Source organism: Argiope bruennichi, chromosome X2, assembly GCF_947563725.1.
Source record: "Argiope bruennichi chromosome X2, qqArgBrue1.1, whole genome shotgun sequence".
Lineage (NCBI taxonomy): Eukaryota > Metazoa > Arthropoda > Arachnida > Araneae > Araneidae > Argiope > Argiope bruennichi.
This window is the reverse complement of record NC_079163.1, coordinates 68,428,815-68,453,385: the sequence shown is the minus strand read 5'-3', so window position 1 is coordinate 68,453,385 and position 24,571 is coordinate 68,428,815. Positions and strand designations below refer to the sequence as shown.

Genomic DNA, 24,571 nt, shown 5'->3' with positions numbered 1-24,571 from the left:
CCAATATCTTTGAAAGATACATGGTAGATATTCTTTTTTATCATTTAATTTAATTAATGTTACCTAACATCCTTCGTATAAACCATATTTATTGTATAATTACATTCCTTTAATGGTAAGCTTCAGAAAACTTTGTACTTTAACTTTTGTAGACCAGTGTATTTTTCTTTTTTGTTAGTTGCTTAACTTTGCTATTTTACATCTGATTTTTTTTGGCATCTTTTGTGCTCTTAGTTTTGAGGAGAACTGTAAGTTCATATATAAAAATATGCAAAAGTGTACAGTTTATACGAAAATCGACTCTATAGGGTGTTTATAATTCTTATTTATATATAAAAATAATCACACTTTTCTGAACCTTCTAGTATTAAAAAAAAGTTTTTGCTGTTTTTAATTTTGAAGTATAACATTCCATAAATTTCTTCTTTAATAAAGATTAGGTTAAGAGTAAAGGTATAAATAATATTTCATTTACTTTTTGTACTCAGAAAATAATGTTAAGTACCACAAAGTTATGAAATATTGTTATAAATTACATTTTTTTTCTATATGAATGGATGCTGAACATTTATTGTGATTTTTCTTTTTGTAAATTTTTTAAAAAATACGGTTGCATTTTTCTCAACAGAGAATAATAAAATATTCTTAGTCTAGCTTTTATATTGTTAAGTTTTTTTTTTTTTTTTTTTTTGCAAAACAAGATTAAACAAATTGTTGATAATTATTATAGGCAGTTATTGGCTGAAGGGGCTTTGCTGAAAATGGATTTCTCAACTGCTGAATCTGCATTTGTTCGCTGTAAAGATTACCAAGGAATTCAGTTTGTTAAAAGCATTCTAGATATTAATGTATGTGATATCAAATTTATATTGATTTTATATAATGTGTGACATTTAAATCTTTCCGTCTATAATGTAGTCGTGCAGTGAGGAGAAAACAGTTGCTTCCCGTAGATTCGAATGCCCTTGTTGGAAACTTTATGTATTTGTTCCTTGAAATTAGAGAAAAAAATATGCATTCAGTACAAATATTTTTTGTTTATTTTGTATTTATGTTTTAAATCAAGGCAATAGGCCTTTATGCAATATAGGTGATTTCTTTTTCATATAATATTTTAGGGTAAATAATAATAATAAAAAAAACTAATTAAAATATAAATGTGGAAACATTATGGAAATTATGTTAAAAATCGCTTTCCAAAAAATGTATTTCTATTTTTGATTTTCATTTTATATTTTGAAATGAATTAAAAACCATATTGCTGCGAGTGTTCTGATATAATGCTGTATATATTTTTTAAATTTTCAACACAATTTATAACTTTAAAAAATTAAAAATTTTATAATGTTTCATGATTTTTTTTGCCTCTGTTGTAGTTTATGCTCCCTTAAACTTTTATAATTTTTTTTTATAATTTTCTATTTAATAATTGAATTATCTCAAGTACTGTAAAATTAGACATTCAAACAACAGTTTTGGATATTGAATATTAAAGCATGCTTAGGCATTAGCATAATTGGTAAATCGAGATGGTAGCTATTTATAGTGTAAGAATTTCAAAAGAATGCAAAGTAATTTTTTTATAGTACTGTATTTATTGCTCAAAAAGGATTCTCCTTTAAGATGAACTAGAAATATGAAATCTCATGTTGTTATTTTTTTAAAATAAATATTTCTTTCAATCCTACATGCTTAATTTGTTTAAGATATTAAACCTTTTTTATATCAAAAAGATTCTAAGTTCTTAATTTTTTTTTATTATTCAATTTCATTTTGATTAGAATGAAACTATTAGAAAAGCTGAAGTCCAAGCTTATTTTAAGAAATACGATGAAGTTGACAGAATATATTTGGCAACTGACAGAATGTAAGATATGTATCTTTGTTATAATTTATATACTATATATATACAATCACTTTTTATTTATTCTTATGAATTTCAAATGTATATTTTGAAGAATGAAATTGTTTTTGCATATTTAATTCAGATTTCAAAATTTCCTAAGTGGAAGCATGATAATGTAATAAAGCAGTATAAGCTTTGGATTGCAAAATCATGAAATGTTTTAGCAAAGATGTCGTAGTATTGGCATTTTATAAAAAGAGTGATAAGAGAAAAGAAATGAGTTCATTTCATTCATTCATGGAGAGTTAAAACACAAAACGAAATAATTAATGAATCAATTAGTTATCACTTTAAAATGTATAATAATTTCGAAATATTAAGCCTATATAGAATTGAATGCATAATAATGTGGCTTATAATTTTTAGTGTGGTAGCATTCATGTCATTTTGAATCACAATGAAAAGGAACTGTGGAGAAATCAAAGTGAACAATATTGTCAAAGTGAACAATATGCGTAATTGTCAGGTTTTTTTTTAAAATCCACAATGATGGATGATATACTACCAGAAAATATTTGCATATGGCAGTTTTTCTGTATTGAATAAATTTGTATTTCTGAAATAAATATTTTTACCTCAATTTGAGATTAAACTCTCCTAATTTAAAACCAAGCATATCTCTGAAATTTTGTGGATAGAAGTGTAAAACATTGTGTGCTTGCTGATGAATGTAAATGAAACATTTTAATAATTGACAATTTTGTTCTTGAGAGACATGTAAAGATTTAATTTTTTTTAAAAATTTATACTATCAAACGCAGTAGAAGAGAAAATCTTTTCATTCAATTTTTCACCTTATTTAAAGAAGTCCTGTAATTGGAAGTATATGCTTAAATGCAACATTTAAGGAAGTGAAATCTTGTTCCACTTTTTGGGGGACACCCTGTATATATATATATCTTCCAAAGAATTTATGTAAATGAAGAATCAAGCAAATTGCAGACAATTCCGAATGTATGCATTTTTTTCTATATGATTCAATCTTGCAGGGGTTTGAGGTATTTCAGGTTAATAATAATATCTAATAGATCGGAAAATTGTTTCTGCTAAATTATTTTTGTAAATTAGAAATATTGCATCCTACATATTAGTATATGATTTGTAGTTAAGCCATCTAAGATTTACTTTTGTTTTCTTTTTAGAATGTCTGCGATAGACCTTCATCGTCTTCTTGGAGATTCATTTCGAGTGATTGAATTGCTCAAAAAAGGAGGGGACCTTTTAGAAGTAAGTGAAATGGAAGAGGCATGGAATGGTGTGGCGGATTATTACTTTGACAGGCAAATGTGGTAAGTAAATAGAACTGTGATTGTTTTTTAATACTCAGTATTCACTAAAAAATAGAATTTAGAAAATTTTATATATGTATTTTTTTTAAATACGAATTGTTTGAATACTACGTGATATATTCTTTTTATATTCAAAGGAATGAAGCTGTAAATTATTATGAAAAGGCTCATAATGAAGCACAAATTGCCGAATGTTATTACATGCTTGAGGATTATGCTGGATTAGAGCGACTTCTTAATGACTTACCAGAAAATCATAAGTTATTGCCTGTATGTGAAATATTATATTGATTTTTAAAAATATATTATTTATATATAGGTTGTCTACTTTAATCGTGATATAAGTGCCAATTCCTGCTCTTTTATAAATAGGGAAAAAAATTAATATGTTAAATTCAATTAGGGAAAAATGCTTTAAATATATTATAGAATCATTTTTTATATTGTTTGTGTCGATAAATGTGCTGATTAAAAACATTCTGAAGTTTAAATTTTTATATAGACCCCTACTTTTATTAATCATACTTAATGAAATATTCTTGGCACATTAACATTTTAAACAAAATAATGTTCTATTCTCCCTCGAATAAAACTGGTATTTTGATTTCATTATTTTGAGCCAATCAATAGCCGCCTCGGGAGAACGCTACTTACTGATTGATAGTTTTTCCATAAAGTAGTCTTTGAAATGGTAGAAAATTGAATTTTCAAGATTTTAAAACTCGGTTAATTTTAATTGCAGAAAAGTGGAGCACTTTTTAAAAATTGAAAACGCTATTAAATATGGAATATTTTACTAAATATAATTAATAAGATAGGGGGTTCTAGATCTTCATAACTTTTTCAGCAGTACAACACAATACGCATTTATTGATATAAAAATACCTATATAAATGACATTAGAGACAGTATTGCTATATCAGTTTACTATTGTTACTGTTTGTTTCAATTTTGGTTTGTGTTAACAGTTATAGATACTGTTTGTGTAAAACTGTATAATCTCTTATTCTGCACGGTGATTTTTGCCTTATCTTGCAGCCGAAAGGGGGGGGGGTAGAAGAGTGTACATGAATTGTAATGTACCAGAACAATGTCATATTATTAACTGTTTGTAAATGATTGTAAAAACAAAAATGTGAGATGTCAAATAAAGGTAAATTAATATATTTCTTAAAGACATATTTAAAAAACAACAACTACATATTTGTGAAAAGCAGAAAAATTTCTCTATGATAACAGTATTTTCATTAAGAAATCTCGGTTTAATTGAGAGCTACAAGCATTGAAATACCAGCGAACTGTAAAATTAAACTATCGCCAAAATCTATAATCGACAATATCTTAAAGGACTTTTAACTGCAGTTTTTTTTATTTACTAAACCCAATGCATTAGCTTTCAAATGAATTAATACACCGTCTCGGTGTACTAATTTGGTGCACTAATTAATACGCTTTATCGGTGTACTAATTCAGAAGAAACTGTGCCTTTTATTTGAAATCTGAAATATTCCAGCACAAAATCAAATAAAATAATATCAAAATAGGGCCTTATTACTTTTTTTTAATGTGATTCTCGAATTTTCCTTCTTCTCTTTAGAAAAATGTTTTTTTGGGGGGTGTTAGAGCTGAAATTAATTGAGTTGAATAAATAATTATATATAAAACATTAATGAATTAATATAGCCTAGCAATCGCTAAATACTTCTTAATTATTCGAACAGATTTATTAAACAGGTTATAAAATATAGATAATATAAAGACAATGATTACAAAAATATAATTAAAATATGTAGTAGCATTTGAAATTATATTTTAAAATTAATGACTAACAAAGCGAAAAAAAAATTATTATATGCGGTTATGCCCCCAAGCACATCAGCGCCAGAGGTTACCAACAAACTTATACTGTTTCTGTCGAGATCAATGAAATGCATGTTTGTTTTTATTTTTCTAAAATATCAAAATTTTCATACGAATAACTATTTAAACTTCTCATTTCACATTTTTAAATGGTTTCAAATTCATCAGACAGTTCCTTATCTTTTGCAAAATTTCATTAAAAACTATCGAGACGATTAAATTTTTTTTTTTTTTTGATATATCAATATGCCTATTAGAAAAGAGAAAGTCGTCCTTATTTAGTGTCCATTATGAAGTTATTTATTTATTTTTTATTTTAATATTATATGGATGATTCAACTAGGGTAAGCTTTCATAGTAGAAGTGACGAAGATGGAGGTACAGTGGGAGCCCTAGTCTCCCGGCCGGGAATGATATGCCACACCGTCAGAGCAAAAAAAAAAAAAAAAAAAAAAAAAATATGGGGGGGGGGGAGGGGATTTTCTTCAAGAAGAAATTTTTGCGATTTTCTCCCTGTGAGTAATTTTTCTTTATTCCAAAAAGTTTTTGCGAGATTTATTTTGTACACACCGACAGTTGAACGTTGTTAAACATAAAAGCCTTAGCACCACAGTCAGAAACGTTTGGAAATATGAAGGTATTGTTGCTTTTGATCAATAGCAAATCATAAAATTTATAGCTGCATTTATAGCATAGAAGCAAATCATGAAATTTAAAAATTGTTCTAAAGAATTTGGGTCGAGGTTTTGCAAGGAAGTCAGATGCATTGATGAAAATTACATGCAATATTCTTAGAAGTATCAACAGGTACATACAAAAGATGTGTCTGTGCATTTTTAATTGTTAAAAATTGTATACTTACGACCGTAATTCAGAATAGACTTCAAAGCCTTATGATCTTTGGGATGCATAGTAGCAGGTCACAAAAATTGGACTTGCATCGTTAAGTAGAAAAGTTTTATATGTATTTTTTTAAAAAAAGCCAAAATCAGCTGCGCAAATGTCATTAGGAACTACTTTCATCATGGGATGATTTATTATATTTTCCAAAAACATATCAAGTGTATCCATTTGTGGTTATATCTATTTTGTAATATATTATTTATTTATTTATTATGTAAGAGTCCTATTTTTTAATGGGAAATGTGCCATTGGATATCTGAGAATGGACACAAAACTGTTTATCTATTTCAAAAAATTTAAATAACACACCTTTCTCAAGTTTAAACATATCAGAATGTGCTATTGTTCTTACATTCTTTTGAATGAACGATGAAAAATTCGGAAGAAAAATCTTATAGTGTTGTTTAAAAAAATTGCTGATTTAGTTTTTAGTTCAGTTATATTAACGTTCCGTTTTAAAGCAACACTAGGGCTATTTTGGGACGGACCTCATAATTTTGAACCGCGATCAGATGACGATGAGGACACCTGAGCTGGTACCCCCTCTCCAAACTTCCACACCACACCAGAAGGTGGACGTTTGGTCCCGACGAATTTTAGCGTGCACCAGACCCGCTTCCTTGATGGTTCTTCGGTGGAATGGGGTCTCGAACCTGAAGCCCTCCGGTTCTGAAGCTGAGACTTTACCACCAGGCCGCCGCTCCCCATAAAAGTTGCTGAGATATGTAAATAACGCATGTTATTGCAAATGAATTCAGGGATTTATAATTTGCCCATTAGATCCTACTTTTCTTTTTTTTGTGGGCCTGGGAGATTTAAAATGGCTTTAATGAAACATAATTAGATGAATTGAGGCCAATTTTATCAATATTAATAGTTATATTCAATATTAATTAACCGAAATAATATTTTTAATTACCGAATGAAAAATTTTGAAATTCTGAAACAATATTTTTTAGAATTATATAAAATAATATAAATATATAGAAATTAACAATCTTCATCGAGATTTAACTTGCAATGAATTATAATTGTGCATTATTTACACTAGCAACTTCCAGCGACTATCTTATTCGTCGGGAATATTGATTTAATTTCACTTGAATCTCTTAATATATATCAAATTACGTATAACAAAGTAATTTTAAACTTCAGTAGTAATAGACATGCTTTTAGTAACCTCGCATTCTCTGCTCATTATCGACGGGATTGTCTCTAAATAGAATTGATTAATTATTCTACGCAACATCTCATTGCAGGCGGCAGACGCAACTTCATTTTCTTATTCCTCATGTAAAATAAGCATTTGATTTCAGCATTAAATTAGAGAGGCGTGTCCAGCAGTATGTTAGTGAATTAAAACATAGTGGTTAAAAGAATCAATGATTTACAATCATAATCTTTGAGCTAATCGGGTGTATTTTCTAATATGTTTACTATCATAATCGTCTTTATTTTCAGATATCGCAGGAGAAATAAATGAAATAAGGAAATAAAGTAAAATTCATCAGGATATTATTTCAGATATAAAGAATGAAACAGAAGCAGACAAGCAAATATTTTTATAAACAATGAAAACAGTTTGAATTCCATAAAAAGTATTATTATAAATAATATATGAAATAATTTTGAAAATTTATTCAAATTAAGGGGGAAAATGTGTAATTAAATAGGTACCATTCAACAAATATATTTTTGAATTTTAAAATGAAGCAAAAATCTTTGTGTGTGGATTGTATATAAGTTTAATAATAATGTAATAAACTAAAAATAATGTAATAACCGATTGCAACTAGAACGGTGTTTCAGATATAGCTAATTACAGATTTTGGTTACAATTTGATTTTGTCCCGAATTTTCAGAGCTTATAACTCGCCATTAAATCTTATTATCCGTAATAAAAAGTTGCCAGTTTTTTTTTCTCTTTACAAATAAGTGATAATTGTTTATGCTGAAATTTCAGAAACTTCTCATATTTTGTTAATTTTAGATTTGGCATCTTTTGACTTTCTAATAATACTCATAAACAGTTAGTGTCCCTCCTTTCATTTAGCAGATTAGGTCAAGATTTCTCGGCATATTTGTAAAATTGGATTTCTCTTGTTTCTGTAGAATTAAATTCCCCCTTTGAAATGCATTTTTTAAAAATTTGTTATGAAATATTTATTGATGTATCTATATTTTCTAAATACATGTAAACTGAGTATCTGTAATATGAAGACAATGTTCTTAGTTTTGACAAATATATATGATACGTCATTTATATAGCCACCTATGGAATTGCCATTTAAAAGTTTTCTACATTTTCTTAAGTAGCAAATGTATGCACATTTTGTTCATTAGAATTGCTTGGATTTTTATTATTTTTGCCGTAATCCTTTAGATTTGAATAAGCTTTGAGATTTAATTTTTTGTACATTTTTATGATAAATCACACAGAAGATTATATATCTTTTCTGAATTAGGAACTTGGATCCATGTTTTCATCTGTTGGCATGTGTGAGCAAGCCGTCTCAGCTTTTGTTAAGGTAATAGCAAAAATTTAAAAAAACACCTTCGATTTAGATTGTTTTTTTTTTCTTTTAGAATTATTATTACAATTATTTGACTAACATTTTCAAATGCTTGAATTACTATTGTTATTTCTTTTTCTAATTACTATTTTATGAAATTATGATTTGGTCAATATAACAAATTATTATAAAAATGCTATGTATTATTAGAGTTTTGCTAATAATTTACTGGAATAAAAATAATTTGTTTTTTTAAAAATGTTCTTTAGGTATGTTGTTGAATATTTATTGGAATATTATTGTAGGATAAAATGATTTTTGAAAGTTTATTCTTTAGTGAAATTTGTTACATTTTTATTCAATTGATTTTAGTTTAAGATTAAATGATTACTAGATTTTTGCTTGTTGCAACTTGAGAAAGATTTCATTTAAGTGAGCTTTCGTTATTAATCTGGCAATGAAAACGTTGCATTAACGATGATTGCCACGGCACCGGGAGGACCGGAAAAATACAAAGAATTTAAGAATCATCTGAAAAACGGGGAAAATTCTGAGAAATTTGAAATTTTTTTTTAAAGTAGGGGATTTTAATTTCCTTCGTTCTTTTTTTCCCCCATCTAAAAAATGCCGATCTCTAAACACTGCAAGAATAAACGATCGTAGTTATAGCTCCAAAAAGAAAACGACACCATTCGCGACTGTGTAATCACGGAAATTCACCCCCCCCCCTTTTTTTTTTCTTGAATAGATCAATCGAATTTCGATTTCAGAGACAGTACTCTTTCTGTGAGATTCCCGGATTGCAGCTAACAGCATGCATGAGATTGCTGTAACTGTATGAGAAAATAGAATGAATTTCTGTGGCGGGAAGACTAACATTCAATCTGCGGAAGCATTGCTGTAGTTTTTAATCACTCACATGTGAGTTTATTGAATGGTTTGTTTCTTATTTGAGAAATTGTGAGCTTATTCAAAGCAGATTAAAATTTTTTTTAAACAATGCGTTGCCCCAAATCCGTATTTTATACGGATTGGACAAATAAAAATATTAATCCTGGCTTTGCTGAGTGGGTTAGAGAAATCCCGCAAAACCCTTTTGTTGCATACTGCTTTGTAAAAAGATAGTAAGCTTAAGTAATATGGGAAAACAAGTACTTACTAGTCATGCCAAAAGAGGAAAACATAAAAAATTTCGTGCCAATTCAAAAAAAGTCTTCATTGATTTTGGATTTTGTATCCGAAAGAATACAAGAGAAGGCGACATGTCAAGTTATAAAATGTCAAATTTGATGTCCGAAAATAATCTGATTTCGAACTTTTTAGTTGAAGAATAATCATTTAAAGCTGAACTTTTATGGGCAATAAAATTTTTTGTCACATTCGTCCTTTAATATGTTCACATATGTTCATTGATAGTGGAATAACTTAAAAATTTTTGTTAGGTCATGTAAAAATGTCGTACATGATTTGTTACGGATTAGCTCCATTTACGCAACAATCTCTTAAGAAATCTTTAAACAATAAAAAATTTGTTATATGCTTTGACGAAGCTTTCAATAGCATTTCACAAAATACCAAATGGATCTTACTGTAAAATGATGGTTTTGAATCAATTGATAAAGTCACCAGCAAATAATAGAATCCAATATTTTTAAGGTATACTACTTCTCAAGAATTGTTTGAGAATTTTAAAGATTTTGTATCAAGTTTGGACGTACAGTTACTTTTACAATTTAGTGTGGATGGACCAAATTTAAATTTAAAACATGTCAAAGAAGAATTTTCGAGCGAAAATTATTGTAAAATTTTAGATCTTAGTACTTGTGGACTACACATAATCCATTGAGCATTTCAGTATGAACATAAATCTACAGAATGGAAAGCTGAATCTGCTCTAAAAGCAACGTATAGAATATTTAAAGATAGTCCAGCTAGATATGCCGATTTCCTGGAAGTTACAGTTCTTCTGAATTTCCATTGAAGTTTTCTTCTATCCGCTGGGTAAAAAATGTCAGTGTTTTCGAACTTTTTCTGATAGTTTTTGATTACATAAAGAAATATATAAATTTCAGGGGAAAAAACTTTGCTTGAATCTGCCACGAGAGATAATATAAATGCTTGTCAGGATAAATTGATTCTGTCTAAAGTTAGCTTATATTGCTAATATTCCTCAGCCATTTCTTAAAAGATTTCTGACATCTAAACTTATAGTTCCTTTCTTATATGAAAATATTCTCATGCTTGTTTAACAATTAATGAAAAATATTGTCAAAAGAAACCTAATAGAAAAAACAAAAACATTAGACAGCTTATTTTAATAGAGCAGATTAATGCTTAAAATCTGAGATTGAGAAAAAATACCGATATTGGAACAGTGGTCACAAGCTACTTGATTACTAGTGTAGATACTAAAACTGAAAAAAAGAGGCATTTTTGCAGACTATTTTATGTTTGTGAAAAATACAATAAAAAATATTTGATTGCATGTCCAAAAATTTTGCTGTTTTAAAAGCTGCATCTTGTTTAAATCCACATTTATTGAAGAATAATGCATTATTATTTGAAAAACAAATAGTTGATTTGTTTCATTTTCCTTATTTCACAGTACAAATTTCTTCGACATGGTTAGAATGTGCAAAGATCCAATTTGAAATTTTCCTGAAAAAAAACAATAACTTAAAAGTGTATTCAAAGTACAGCGTGATTAATTTAATAAAAGAAATTCATTTAGATGATTTCTATTTTAATATTTTGAAGTCTAAAGAATTTCCCGATATTTGGGAAGCTGTAAAAACAATTTTTGTGTTATGAGTTGGCAATGCGGCTGTGGAGAATGGATTTAGTATCAACAAGGATGTGTTTGTAGAAAATATGAAAGAAGATTGTTTAATTGATCTGAGAACTGTGTATATTATCACGAACTTTTATGGAAGTGTTTTAAATGTACAGATTTCAAAAGATTTGCTTCAGTACGTTAAATGATCACGTGCGAGGTATTATGAAACTTTAGAAGAGCAGAAAAAAGTTCGGAGAAAAGAAAAGGAGCTCATCAAACGCCAAACAGCATTGCAAATGAAATTTGTTGCAAAAGAAAAAAAATTAAACGGATGACTGGAAAATTCGTAGAATTCGCAAAAATTGATGCCCAAATATATGAATTGGCGAAAGTAAATTAAAAAAATAAAGCAATCTTGCTTCATAATGTTTTTTTATTAAGCAATCATACAATGTTTTGCATCATGATAGTAAAAATGTTCTGTTTCATCAAACATTTTTCAAATGTTTTATTTCCTCCGATTCCTTAATTTTGTGGGACTTAAATTAAAGAGCATGATAGGTAGTCAATATCCTAATTTATTATATAAAATTTTTTTCCTAAATGATAGGTAATAAATAAAGTAATTTTTTTATATAAATATAAACATTCTTTTAATGTGCTATTATTTCAAGTAATGTTAAATTGTTGTTTCTTTTGCTTGTTTTTTCCATTCATTAAAATTATGGAGTAGTGTTATTCCATTATAACTAATACATAAGTGCTTTTCACACATTTTCTCTTATATTGAATATAAGCACAGGGAAAACACAAGGAATAATTTTGCATTCTAAAATAAAGTGTTTGAAATTATTTTAAGTCAGTTGTAATTTTATTAACTTATTGAAGAAATCTTAATTTATCAGTTTATACCATTTCCTCATAATTCTGTCAAGTGTCCTAAAACGCATTCATAAATGTTTCTCTAAACCTTTTACTAAGAATGATTTTAATTTAACCTGTTTCTTTTAAGTGCAACAAATTAAATGCTGCCATTGAATGCTGTACAACTCTAAATCAATGGAAGATGGCTATAAGTTTAGCTCAAAAGTATGATATCAAAGATGTTGATACGCTTCTATCTCAATATGTTGTTTATCTGAAGCAAGAAAAATCTATATTTACTGTTGTTGAGCTTTATAAGAAAGCTTGCAAGTTTTTGAATGCAGCTTTGATGCTATATAAGGTAATATTTTTATTTCTTAATTTTTCCGTATCGTTAAAGAATTTCGAATTTAATTTTAAATATCTTAATTTTTTTTTTTTTTAGTTTGTTAAAGATTTGCCGGAGAAGCACAAAGATCCTTTACTTCTGAGGAAAATATATGTTCTTATCGCCATTCTTGTTGAAGAGTATAAATCTAATAGAAAAGTCGCGAATTTCGACAGAAGTGATGTAAGATACTTTTTATCATTTTTAGCATATTCAATTATTCCCCCTCTCTTTTTAAAAATGTTTCATGAAAAAACGATTTCACATAATTTAATTAATTGAATGAGTGAAAAATTAAAATTTGGATGAAGTGCAGTGATGTAGCAATCGGAGGGCAAGAAAAGTTTATATTCTCCAGATGTCAGCCAATAACAGCCAGTCTCAGAGGGTGCAACAGGGACAAAACAATAATGCATGTATGCCACTTTTTAAAGAGAAATATCATGGAGTGATGTAAGAATAATGCCGTGCCCCTGGCCTCCTGTACTCTTTCTAAACCACTGAGGACGAAAAAAAATCGCATTATGCTCACTAACTCTCGCTGTGCCATTGATGAAGTGTAATGACATGAGTGAATAACTATTTTATAGATGTGAAGCATACTTTTTTTATTACTATTTTCTGTTTTTACATCTGCAAAAATGTATTCTTTAACCCTTTAAAGGGCCATTTTTTTCTAGTCGTCATTATGTTAAAATATTTTTAGGCTTGAAATTAGAATAAGAAAAGGGATTCATTTAGCTTATTAAATGAATTTGAGTTGATTAATTAATTTGGTTAATTAATAATTAAGTAACAAATCAAGACACATCATTTTGTGTAAGATAAAGAACTGAAGCATCTAAGTTTCTGTCTTTGTAAAAAAAAATTGCCAGAACTTATGCCAACCTACATAATTTCATACAAATATTGATAAATTTGGTGGGAAGCATACTTCCCACTGCCCTAGAAAGTTAATATAAAATAGGTTTAAAAGAAAACTCGAGGAATTGAAATTTGCTGTTGTAAAGTAATATTTAGATATTTGATTTTTTTAAAAAAAAAACCGTCTGTTATTGTGGCTGTTTTCCTTTTCAAAATATTAGCTTCTGTGATTGTTTTGTAAGATGCATGAAATTTTTTTACTTGAAATATTATTAGTACTATTTGGAACTAGATATTTTAGATAGTATCTATCAAAAGTTTCATATCTTATCTAATCATCTAGTTACTCACAGATAATTAGATTAATTTTATAGCATTATCAATAAATAGTTCTATAAATGCTTGTAACTGATATACTCTTGCAATATTTTAGGCTTTGTGATTCGATGCTTTATATAAAAAATTATTAATTGCTTTTCATAGAACAATTATTTGTTTCAGTTTTGTATATGCCTAATTTAAATTCTGTTTTCAAATTTGGTTTGCATGCAACTGTATATTACAATTATTTTGCATATTTTATTAAGAATATTTTTGTATTTATTAGAAACTTGAAATGCTTTCAACTGATTTTTAGATAATTGTTTAGTTATGTTTCAACAGATTACAGATTTAGGTATCAGCCTTGAAGAGGAAGTTGTTCTACAGAATGTAGCTCCTCGACTTATAGATGATCCATGGAGAGGCGCGAAAGCTTATCATTTTTTCATGCTTGCTCAGAAGCACTTATATCAAGGTTTTTTATTTGTTTATTTGTATTAAACCTTTTTAAATTAGCAATCTATATAGCGTGCTATTTTATTTAATTTTACTAAGATATATTTCTTATATTCTTTATAGGGTATATGGATGCTGCAATGAAAACTGCTTTGCATGTTCGAGAATATGAAGACATTTTGAACCTCAAAGATATATATTCACTTCTTGGTATTTATTTTTGTAGTTTGTATTTTCGATAGAATAGGAAATAATAATTTTCACGTGGTTATTTCTGGAGGTATAAGGTGATAATTTTAAAATACCAGTGATTGTAGTTTTTATTGTTTGATGGCTTAGAGTAATTTTGAATATTTGGTATTATGCTTTTTATTTTAAAATTAGAAATATTTAAAATAAAAATTCTTAAAGTATAGTAATATTTATTAACTATTTTCGTTCAATATTTTGAAATGATAATGAGAGCATCTTTAAGATTGCATGAACAAATCGGAAACAATTTTGGGATGAGTTTATCATATTTGGACTAATTTGCAAAGAACATGTCCAAAACATCGATTCTTAATTGAGAAATTTATTTACTCCTCTGCTAACAAGAAGGTGTGAAGGCTGTTGGATGTGATGCTTTTAATGAGTTTTTTATTATTCGATAAGGCAAATTCAAGTGTCTTCTCGCATTATAGAACAGTATCAATATTATGGCATTATGAATATATATAATTCTGAATAATGCTTCATTTAGAAGAATTGTGTCAGATCTTTTATGCTTTAAAAATTAAAGTAACTGCAAATGAACACTTTAAAACATAATTTACGCTATAAACGCTTCGATAAATAATTACATCAATATGTACAAAGTAAAAGCATTTTATTGTCACATACTTTTCTCTATTATTTTACATTTTTGAGAATTTTTCAGTTTCAGGTCGTTTTCTGTTTGTTTTAAGATTTATACATCATAGTTATTAAATAGAATTGTTTTTTTTTTAAATTTTATTTTAAGGTTTAGTATGATAATATCAGAGTTTTAAAAAATGCATTTGATTATAATTAATGTTTTTTTTTTAAATAGTAAATGTAAATTTTTGCAGCATTGTCCAGCTGTGCAAATCGTGCATTTGCCACTTGTTCTTCTGCCTTTATGAAACTGGAGTCTTTAGAAACTGTTTCATCAGAAGAGAGATCCAAATATGAAGCTTTGGCTGCTGAAATTTTTATAAAGTATATACCTATAAATGCGTTATACCTTATTAAATTCAGCTTTTGTATGCATTTCAATTACATTTCCAATCTTTTGTAGGCATCCACCCAAAGACAGTAGGAGTAGTATGGTTCATTGTAGAGGGTGTGCCGAATCTATTTCAGATTGGTAAGTTTCCTAAATTTGTATATTTAGAAAATTAAATGAATACTGGTCTTTTTCAACAGAAAAAGAAACTAAATCTTTATATCTTCAAATATGTATTTTTAATAACGGATGCTGAAATTAATTTTCTTTTATAGAAACAGAATTTTGAAGATTTTAATATTTCTTATTCATTTGTTTAAAACTGCTTGAAAGTTTTCTCTAATTCCACGAGATTCTAGTTCAGATAATAATCTTCATGAAACATTAAAAAGTGCTTCATAGATTTATGTGAAATGTATAATTATTTATATATGCTATATTATTAGAGGGAAAGTAAAATTTTATTATTAAGAATGGAATGTATAAATTTTTCTCATCTTAGATGACGTCTACGTAAATATTCCCTTAAATGCGTCAGAAAATTGATGTGCACTCATATATAATAGTAAATTATAAGAAAGATACAATAAGAAATTCAAGACTCGTGTCAGATATTGCTATATTTTAATGACCCTTTAATTCGACATAACACAGTTGTATCACCATACTTTATCTGTTTATGCCTTTAAATAATTGTACAAAAATAGTGTATGTGATTATATGCAAATCTTATTGAAATAAAAATTATTATCCTTTGACTTAGCATCTAATAATTTATTTTATTTTCGCAGAATCTTATGATAACAAGGGCCCTGCTACCATATGGGGATTGTTGTGGAGGGGGTGGGAAGAGGATTGTAATAATTTCAATATCACTCGAAATTGATTCACTTTAATTTTTGAGCTATGCGGGCTTCTTTTTCCCACTATGACTAACATGCCCCGAACCAAAAATAGTTTATTAGCAAAATTCCATTTTATACGCCTCTTTCTACTGCTTATTGTCATCCTATTCAGTTCTCGGCGCTGTCTGGTCATAACTTTCACAAGAGAAGGGGAAAAAAAATGAAAATTATTAATGAACTGCACGCCTACTTAAATAAAAAAAAATGTTACATTTATATTTACCACATGACAACAGGGGTGTTTGTGCTCCGGGGAAACCCCGGAATTCCGGGGATTTTGAACTTCGATACCCGGAAATTCCGGGGATCGTCGTTCAAAAGGAAGTAGGAATAATAATGAATTATTTATTTTGATCTGGGTAATTTTGTTTGCTTTGAAAGCAGAAAACGCAAGGTCAGTGTGTGTGGTGAAAACTTTTCCTTTCTTTCTCCAAAGGCAGTGATAATGCGTGAAAAGGGGGAGAAAACTTCTTTTTTGTTCTTTCCTTATTGCGAGTTATGACTCATTCCCCCGGTTCTCGGACATTCTCTTCTGGATTCTTTTCGGCAAGTAGGCGCGGCAGAAAAAAAAGGGAGAGACTTCGTTCGATCAGATGTGCGATCACGTGACCTGGGTTCAAAGGTCTTAATTTTGCAAAAAAAGTAATTCATTGAACTTTTATAATTAGGTCATTCAATACTTCATAATCGTAATTTTTCATTTCTCCCCCCCCCCTTCTCGAAACTCCAAAATGTCGGTAGTAAGTCCGTAAAAGTTTCAGGGGATTTTTTGGGGTTCCACAAACACCCCTGTGACAAGGTGATAGACTTAATTGTTTTACTCTGTATCTGATATACTTTTAAAATGTGTAATTCCTCGTTATGTGTTGATATATGCTTCATATTAGGCCACTCAATATTTTATATAAGATCATTTGCTTATTTATTTTTCCGTCACTAATTTTGTATTCAAATATCTAAAACATACTTATTTTTGAACTGCTATTTAAAAAAGTTCCAGAACTTACTAAGAAAGAATATGTACAGTTGGAAATATTTATCTGTTTTTTTCCTTCAAAATAATTAGTCTGCGCAACTAAGCATTTTTACCATAGTTCATATAGAGATATAAACCCAGATTGCAAGCTTCCTTTTGTGGCTTCCAGCAGTGCCTGCTTTGGATATCTGCTTCTCAAGCAAATTCTTCACTAGGAAAAAGAGGGGTTGTGGTGGGATCACTGAGATAAATTAGTTGTGAAAGTACCGTGAGGGAATATTTTGATTGGTTATTTGTTACTAACAGTAGGTCCAGCTCTAGAAGCGAAAGTACTATCGTACTATTTAATTTCAATCCGTCTTTTTCCTCCGACAATTTTTTCACTCATTTTCTAAACGGGTTAATTTAAAATTAAAAAATTTCTCAGTTCCATTAATGTCGAGAAGTTTAATTCATCAGCAAAGTTCTGAATATAATGCCTATATAAAGCTAAATTTTTTTAAGCTTTAGCGTAATTTTCTTGATGCCAATTATAAACTTAATTTTCTTGAAAAAGACAATAGGAGTGCAACAAATATTACCAAAGATTGTTGAGACATATAATGAAAATGCTAGAAAAACCTTTCATTCATGTGCTACAATTCACGTATTGTGACTGATCAGGTTTTCTTTCAAACAAGTTCTTTATATTCATTTGTAGTTTGTACTAGGTTTCTCGGCCGTCTTCGCGCATGCACACTTTACACAACCGACCCTGACTTAGAACCTACTTATTATCACCTTTAAACACCCTCAATATGGCCTTCTGAAGATCTAATCACACCAAACATTCAGAAGTTTACCGCAACAAGCTCTAAAATCTCGACAAAAGTTTTTCAATAGCAATTTTTCGCAATTTCTTTGAGAAAGCAAATTTCATACTGAGCGCAGTCCTTATCTTTCAACATGCTCGATACTTTGTAATCCGTTTTTGATCTGTCAATTCCACTCATCCTAGATAATTAACAGTAAAAATAAGAATCGATTCATTGTTATTTTGCATAAGCTTGACTTTTCCATTGGAAAGTCTCGGCGAATGTTGTTCGATATTCCCCCTTCTTCCCCTCGGCAAAAAGTAATTACCACTTAAGCGCATGTTCTTTACGTATTTGAACTGAAGTTCTGATCTCATGATACCTACCTCATATTTAGCTAAAAATGGCATAATTCTTTTATATTTGGAAATATGTAAAAAGTTGTCTGACTTTTTTAATATTTCCAAATAATATTTATTCCAGAATAGTTAAGAAACCTTCTCCTAATTTCTTTCAAATCGTGTTCAGAAGAGAGCTACAAAAGATATTTTAGTACGATTAAAATACAATAATTAACATTTATAAATAATTAACATTTTTAAAGACAACTTCACCTTTAAACGGCCTGAACTTTTTTCTTGTAATTATGTATTTTAGAAAATTATTTGTGTCTTTTTCGATTAAGGACTTTTTTCAAATAAAACCGAATGTATATTAAAGCAGGTGAGTTTCGGTTGAGGTTATTAAGAAAAAACGAAGCAAAACAAATCAAGAACAAAGCAAATTGTGCATTGGAGATGGGAGGGAGGAAGGAAGGAAATTCACATAGTATTCCGTGCGTCAAACCTGGGCTGCAAACATGGCAATCTAACCACAAGATACTGCTAATTTCAATGGGGGGGGGGGAATCTTTGGATTCTGTGTTTCAATACTACGCATGATTCCACTACTGAGGCTTTATAAAGCTTTTCGAAGACTAATCCCAAGATATGTATCTCTTACTTATTTATTTTGGAGGAAGGGGTATATTTTTTTCATTTTTATTGCTAATCGATATATCAAATATAACCCAACAGGACTTTAAAAAAATAGTTTTTTAAATAATTTGATGGGGCGCCGCAACCCTAATGGTGTTAATACATTCAAAAAATGATTAATAGAAAAGGAAGGCCAAGAATAAATATACTCTTCAAATTTTAAAACAAGTTTTATAATCTTAAATATTTGCAGAAAACAGTAGTCGTATAACCGTAGCAGACATCTCCTTGCAAAACCTTGGCAAAATAAATTATTTCTTTTCTGTATGGAGAATTATTTTTCAACTAAGACTATCGCCCTCAAACCGAATTCTCAAAATTCTACTGTATATAATAATTTTTAATTAGTTTTGATTCTGATTATTTAATGAGATCGATAAACTTCTGGGACGAAAATAAAAGTCGAAACACAAGAAAGATGCGTATTTAAAAGTTTCAAATTTTATTTGTTCTGTTTCTTGCCGATGTTTTTGTTTGATATCTGTATTCATTAGAGTAAAATAATTTTTCAATTTGTTTAAATGCATTGAGCTTATATAAATTTATATTCCATAATTTTTTTCTATTCAGGTACACATCGTGCCCAAACTGTACTCTTAGTTTTCCTATATGTGTTGCATCTGGAAGACCTATAATGAATCCCAGCTTACAGTGGACCTGTTTACAATGTCATCACTCTGCATTTAAGCAGGAAATGCTGACAAGAACATGTTGTGCTTTATGTCATTGTACCCTTTTAATACCAGTGTAATAAATATTAAAAAGACAAAATATTTATTGTTGGAATTATTAATGCTATCGACATATGAAAAAGATCATAAACCAATCGCTAATTAATTTTTCTAATTATGATTTTCTGGTATGTCTAATGAGAATTTTTCTTAACAGAAAAACTTAATAATCTCTCTCGAATAGAAATTGGCAGAGGCTGGAAATGTTAGTTTGAAGAAATTTACCTTTAACGATAACTCCATGAATTCTATAAAAATCATCTGGAAATTGTTTTTCATTCTTATTTAAAAATAGAAAAATATATGTAACAGACAACACTAGCAGAATTAAGTTTTAATATTTGTAGCACCTGAGGAAATATTTCTTTAGAAACAGTTTATTAAAACTTGATGGCTGTTTCGCATATATAACTATATATATTCAAATATATCTAGAGAGCTTACCACTTTAAGCAGTTTACAGAATATGCTAAAGTAGACCAATTTAGATGTATTTAGAGATGTTAAATGATACGATAAAAACGATATTAACAATTGAAACTGCCAAAAGAAGTCGTAATTATCAACAATATTTTAAAAAATATATATCATGAGGACTTTTACTTTGAAAACAAGTTTACTAAGAACATATATTTTCAAAGAATATGAAATAATAATAATAGTGTTAAAGTAACAGGTTACAGATACTTTATGAACAAAAAAAAAATTATGTTTGTATATTACATAAACCCTCCACCCTATTTCTTACAAAGGTTCCCATTTAGCTTTTGACGATGAAAATTCCTCCGTATCATTGAAATTGATAGAAGTCAAAATTTCTTACACAATTTAAATTATTGAAAGCTCAACTAAAGCCCTTGTGACAGGGTTGAATTCAAATCTTAATTAAACTTAGCTAAAGCTGTTTCTCCACTTATCACAGAAACAGATAGCATTAGTACTCAAATTCCCTCAAAACTGCTCTACATTATTTTTGTAAATTTAACAAAGCGTTTTTTCCGGAAAGTCTGAAACAGGTAACAAGTATCTAAAGTGCTTCATTTCTTCAAAATACTCGTCCCTGGTTATATCATTAAATGAAACTTTTTCATTAACCGAAAGAATTTGTTTCCAAGTTTTGACAATCGTTTTAATTCTTCTTCAGATGTATTAATAATATTTAAATTGGACTCTAAAATTGTCATAGTATGGTTTAATTAGATAATGTAAAGTTTCAGTTAAGAAATATTTCTAATCTTTCTTTAAAGGAGCGAAAGAAATTTCGCGAATATTTTGAAAAAATTAATATTTAGGCCAGTAATAGACTGCGTTATTGTTCACTATAGTAAATGAATGAAAGGGAGAAACAATGGCGTAACTAGGGTGGGAGAAGAGGAACACTTGCCTTGGATGCAAAATTAAAATATCGCTTGTATTTAAAGGGGAAAGTACGTTTTTCACTTTCTCGCATACAAAGTATAAAAAGAGTAAATTGTTATCGACAAATAATTCGAATTCGAAATGTTCACTATCTCCACATTTCATACTACCCTGAATCTGAAAAGCACTGGTTTGGAATTATGGTTGTCTGTCTGTGAACGCGATAACTTCAAAAACGCTTTAAAATACATGGATGAAATTCGGAATATGGATTTTACGTAAAATTTGTAAATTTAAATAAATTTTGGAAAAAATCCAATCAGTGGAAAGCTGTCTACCCGGCTATCCGAATACTGAATACGATAACTACAAAACAAAAACAGCTAGATGGATAAAAGTAGGTTCACAGATTTATTATTTGAAGTGTGGATCCGTATCAGATCTGGAATCGAATCTGTCAAGATGTTGACCATTTGTCGGTCTGTACTTTCTCATGCTTATAAACGCAATGGCTTAAATGATGAAATTCGGTATATGATCTTTTGTCTATAATTGTAGTTCTATATAAAATTTTGGTTTCAAATCGTCGGATAAAAAGCTTCTAAAATACATATTCGATTTTCTTGTGCCTATAACAGCGATTAATTGCCAATGATCACGCATAAAATTTAGTAAAAATCTCAGATTTCTGCCAAAAATCAGTTTTTACCAATGTAGCATGGCATGTAGTTGATGCACAAATGCCTGTTTACTTCACTATGCTACAAATCATGCATATGCAATAATAAAAAATGCTTTATGTATGAAAATTTAAGCATTCGTTGTGTTTAGGGCCTAACCCAAAATCCACAATTTTATGCAAGTAGAGGATAATACCTTTATTAGAGAGTATACGAGAAAGTTTCGAAGATATTCTCCAAATTAAAGATTCATATAATATTATTGGTCTGAAAATTAATCCGTAGAGTAGAAACTTGTTCTTAATCGCTAGCTTAATCTTACGAGAAATTAGGAACCTCACTTCCTGAGCTTTGTCGAGGGCATGTTTGTTATGATTATTAAATGATAATTTTTTGGTAAGAATTGCAACTATTTACACACCATTTACAAAGGAAGAGGGTTCGAAAATTCTGAATAGAATTAGAGAAGACCTTTTATACCTTCTAATGAACAGGAGACAAAGTATCTTTCTGCAGATTAACTTTCTAGTCCATGAACCAGAGCTGTGGTAAAGACATGTATTTTTGAAACGTTTTAATAGTGCTTTGTGGGTATTTATGTTTGGTAACAATTGCCGTATCTGTAAAAATTGCTAAGTGGCAATCCAGAACCTCAATATCGTTCACTTCAAAGTTAAATAAAGTTGAAGAAAAGAAATTTCCTTAAGTACAGCCGCTGAAGTTTGGTCTGGGAGAAGAAATAACATTATTTGTATCTGAAATTACACGAGGTCAGAAACGAATAGACAATTTTGCTTAGTTGAGCCGAAAATCTACATAGCATGAACTTGGATAATAAGCCATCGAGCCAAATTTTATGATGTTTCGGGAGCGGCTAAAAGCTTCAGGTTTTGGAATAATCTGATGCAGAAAAAAAAATCTATCACCAGCCAATGCTATTAAACCAACCATTAAAAGAATATCTGAATATGGAATTCCGCGTTGTGGTTTATGGTTTCAACCCCAGTACTGAATATTTAGTTGCAACTCTGATTCAGCTAATTCATGAGGATGATGAAATTGGGGAAGTGAAATGCCCAGCATTCTGTAAAAATAGAACTCCAGATAATACTACCAAGACGAAAAAATTTCCATTTTGTATATTTATAAAACGGAAAGATGGAAAAACAGGAGTGAAAAATAAACCAAAAACATTATTTTTAAGATCAAGGTAAGTTGCATAGAAAGAGGCAGAAAACTGAAAACGTAGTTTATGGTTCAATTTTTTTTGCAACAAAAATTAAGAAAAAAAACTTGAAACTTCTTTATTTTGAAGGCTTATTATCAGAACTCGTTTATCTCAGACATTCAAAATCGATGAAAACACGAAATCCTTCCGAAATTGTAGAATTCCGCCCCCCACCAAAAAAAAAAAAATAATGGAAGAGCATTAAGAGTGCTCCTATAGTTTTTTTTCTTTCATCATATTTTATTTAAACAATGTCATTTTTTAAAATTCAGTAACTGATAGTGATTTGTTTGAATCCTTTTGCGAATACTTTGATTAGATGATGTAGTAAATAGTTTTATCTAATCTTATTCCTATATATTTCAATACATGAATATTATTTTTCTATTTCTCTATCTACTAGTAAAAAAAAGTGTGTGTGAATGTTATAACGAAACTGGTAGGTGGCGCTGCTGTGCCCTAGATGTGTTCATAATTTGTAATATTCAAATGGAGCACTTGAATGAAGGACGCCAGTCTTGATGCGTCCGATTTTCTTTGTGTTTTTATCAACCGTCCATTTTAGTGTTCTATTTGTGTCTTAAAATAAATTGTAATTATTTTAAAATCTTGCAAGCTTTCTGAGAAAATCACAACACCATCATGACATCATCCTCCGATCCAATTTAGGTAATTCTTGACCCCTCAGTGTGTTTATGTCTCTGCTGGCGCTCTATATACGACAGTTTTTACCACTCTGAAACTACCACTCTTGGCCCATATATATTTTGGAGGGTGGGAATGCGCATCTCGCAACTTATTTTTGAAATTTTAATCATAACTTTTCATTAAAAAAAAATTAAGAGAAATTTTGCTTCCTTTTTGATTATTTTCGAAAATATTACATCCCAAAACGAATTCAAGGAATTATCTTTTTAATGATGCCAGTTTTTTTAAAAAATGATTTTCATATTGTTAATCAATTATTAAAATAATATTTTAAGTATTTTACTATAGATTTTTAGATTTCATTGTCGTTACTAATATTTCACCTTCGCTATTTTTTCCGTTTTTGATGATAGAGGTATGAAGTTACGGCTTATTCTTCTGTAATAAGTGGATTTCTATTTAAAGTATATTTTTAATATACTTTTTGAAATTTGCTGTACTTGCAATTAAGGTTAAACTTCACAATAATGAAATTTTTATAGAGTTCGGCTATTTTTAAACCCTGCTACATTTTAATGTAATAAATTAACTCTCACAGAAAAATGTTAATGTATATTGTAATTTGTAAAACATATCAGCCATTTTTTGTTGTTTCGTAAACTTTTCTTTTAGTACTCTAACACATCCTGCGTTTTAGTAAAACTTCATTTCTATTTTAATTAGTGTTGTTATTTTAGTATTATTGAAATTTTGGATCATCTACCTACGTATTCGATAAAACCTGTCGAACCTTAAAAGTTCGGAAAAGTTATCTTTCACTATTAAAGCTTTATTAAAATAAATCC

The 24,571-nt window shown here is 29.0% G+C and overlaps 1 protein-coding gene across 1 annotated transcript in view; it reads left to right on the top strand.

Annotated features, from left to right (window-relative positions):
* Positions 1-19,851, top strand: part of LOC129960569 (WD repeat-containing protein 35-like) — a 71,551-nt gene extending 51,700 nt beyond the window's left edge. Inside the window, exons 21-32 of the mRNA XM_056074061.1 lie at positions 731-848; positions 1,782-1,867; positions 3,049-3,195; positions 3,333-3,465; positions 8,424-8,486; positions 12,260-12,472; positions 12,557-12,682; positions 14,027-14,159; positions 14,264-14,350; positions 15,232-15,361; positions 15,441-15,509; positions 19,651-19,851. Coding sequence (XP_055930036.1) covers positions 731-848; positions 1,782-1,867; positions 3,049-3,195; positions 3,333-3,465; positions 8,424-8,486; positions 12,260-12,472; positions 12,557-12,682; positions 14,027-14,159; positions 14,264-14,350; positions 15,232-15,361; positions 15,441-15,509; positions 19,651-19,831 — 1,486 coding nt within the window. The 3' untranslated portion in view covers positions 19,832-19,851. The remainder of the gene's footprint in view (positions 1-730; positions 849-1,781; positions 1,868-3,048; positions 3,196-3,332; positions 3,466-8,423; positions 8,487-12,259; positions 12,473-12,556; positions 12,683-14,026; positions 14,160-14,263; positions 14,351-15,231; positions 15,362-15,440; positions 15,510-19,650) is intronic.
* Positions 19,852-24,571: the final 4,720 nt, after the last annotated feature.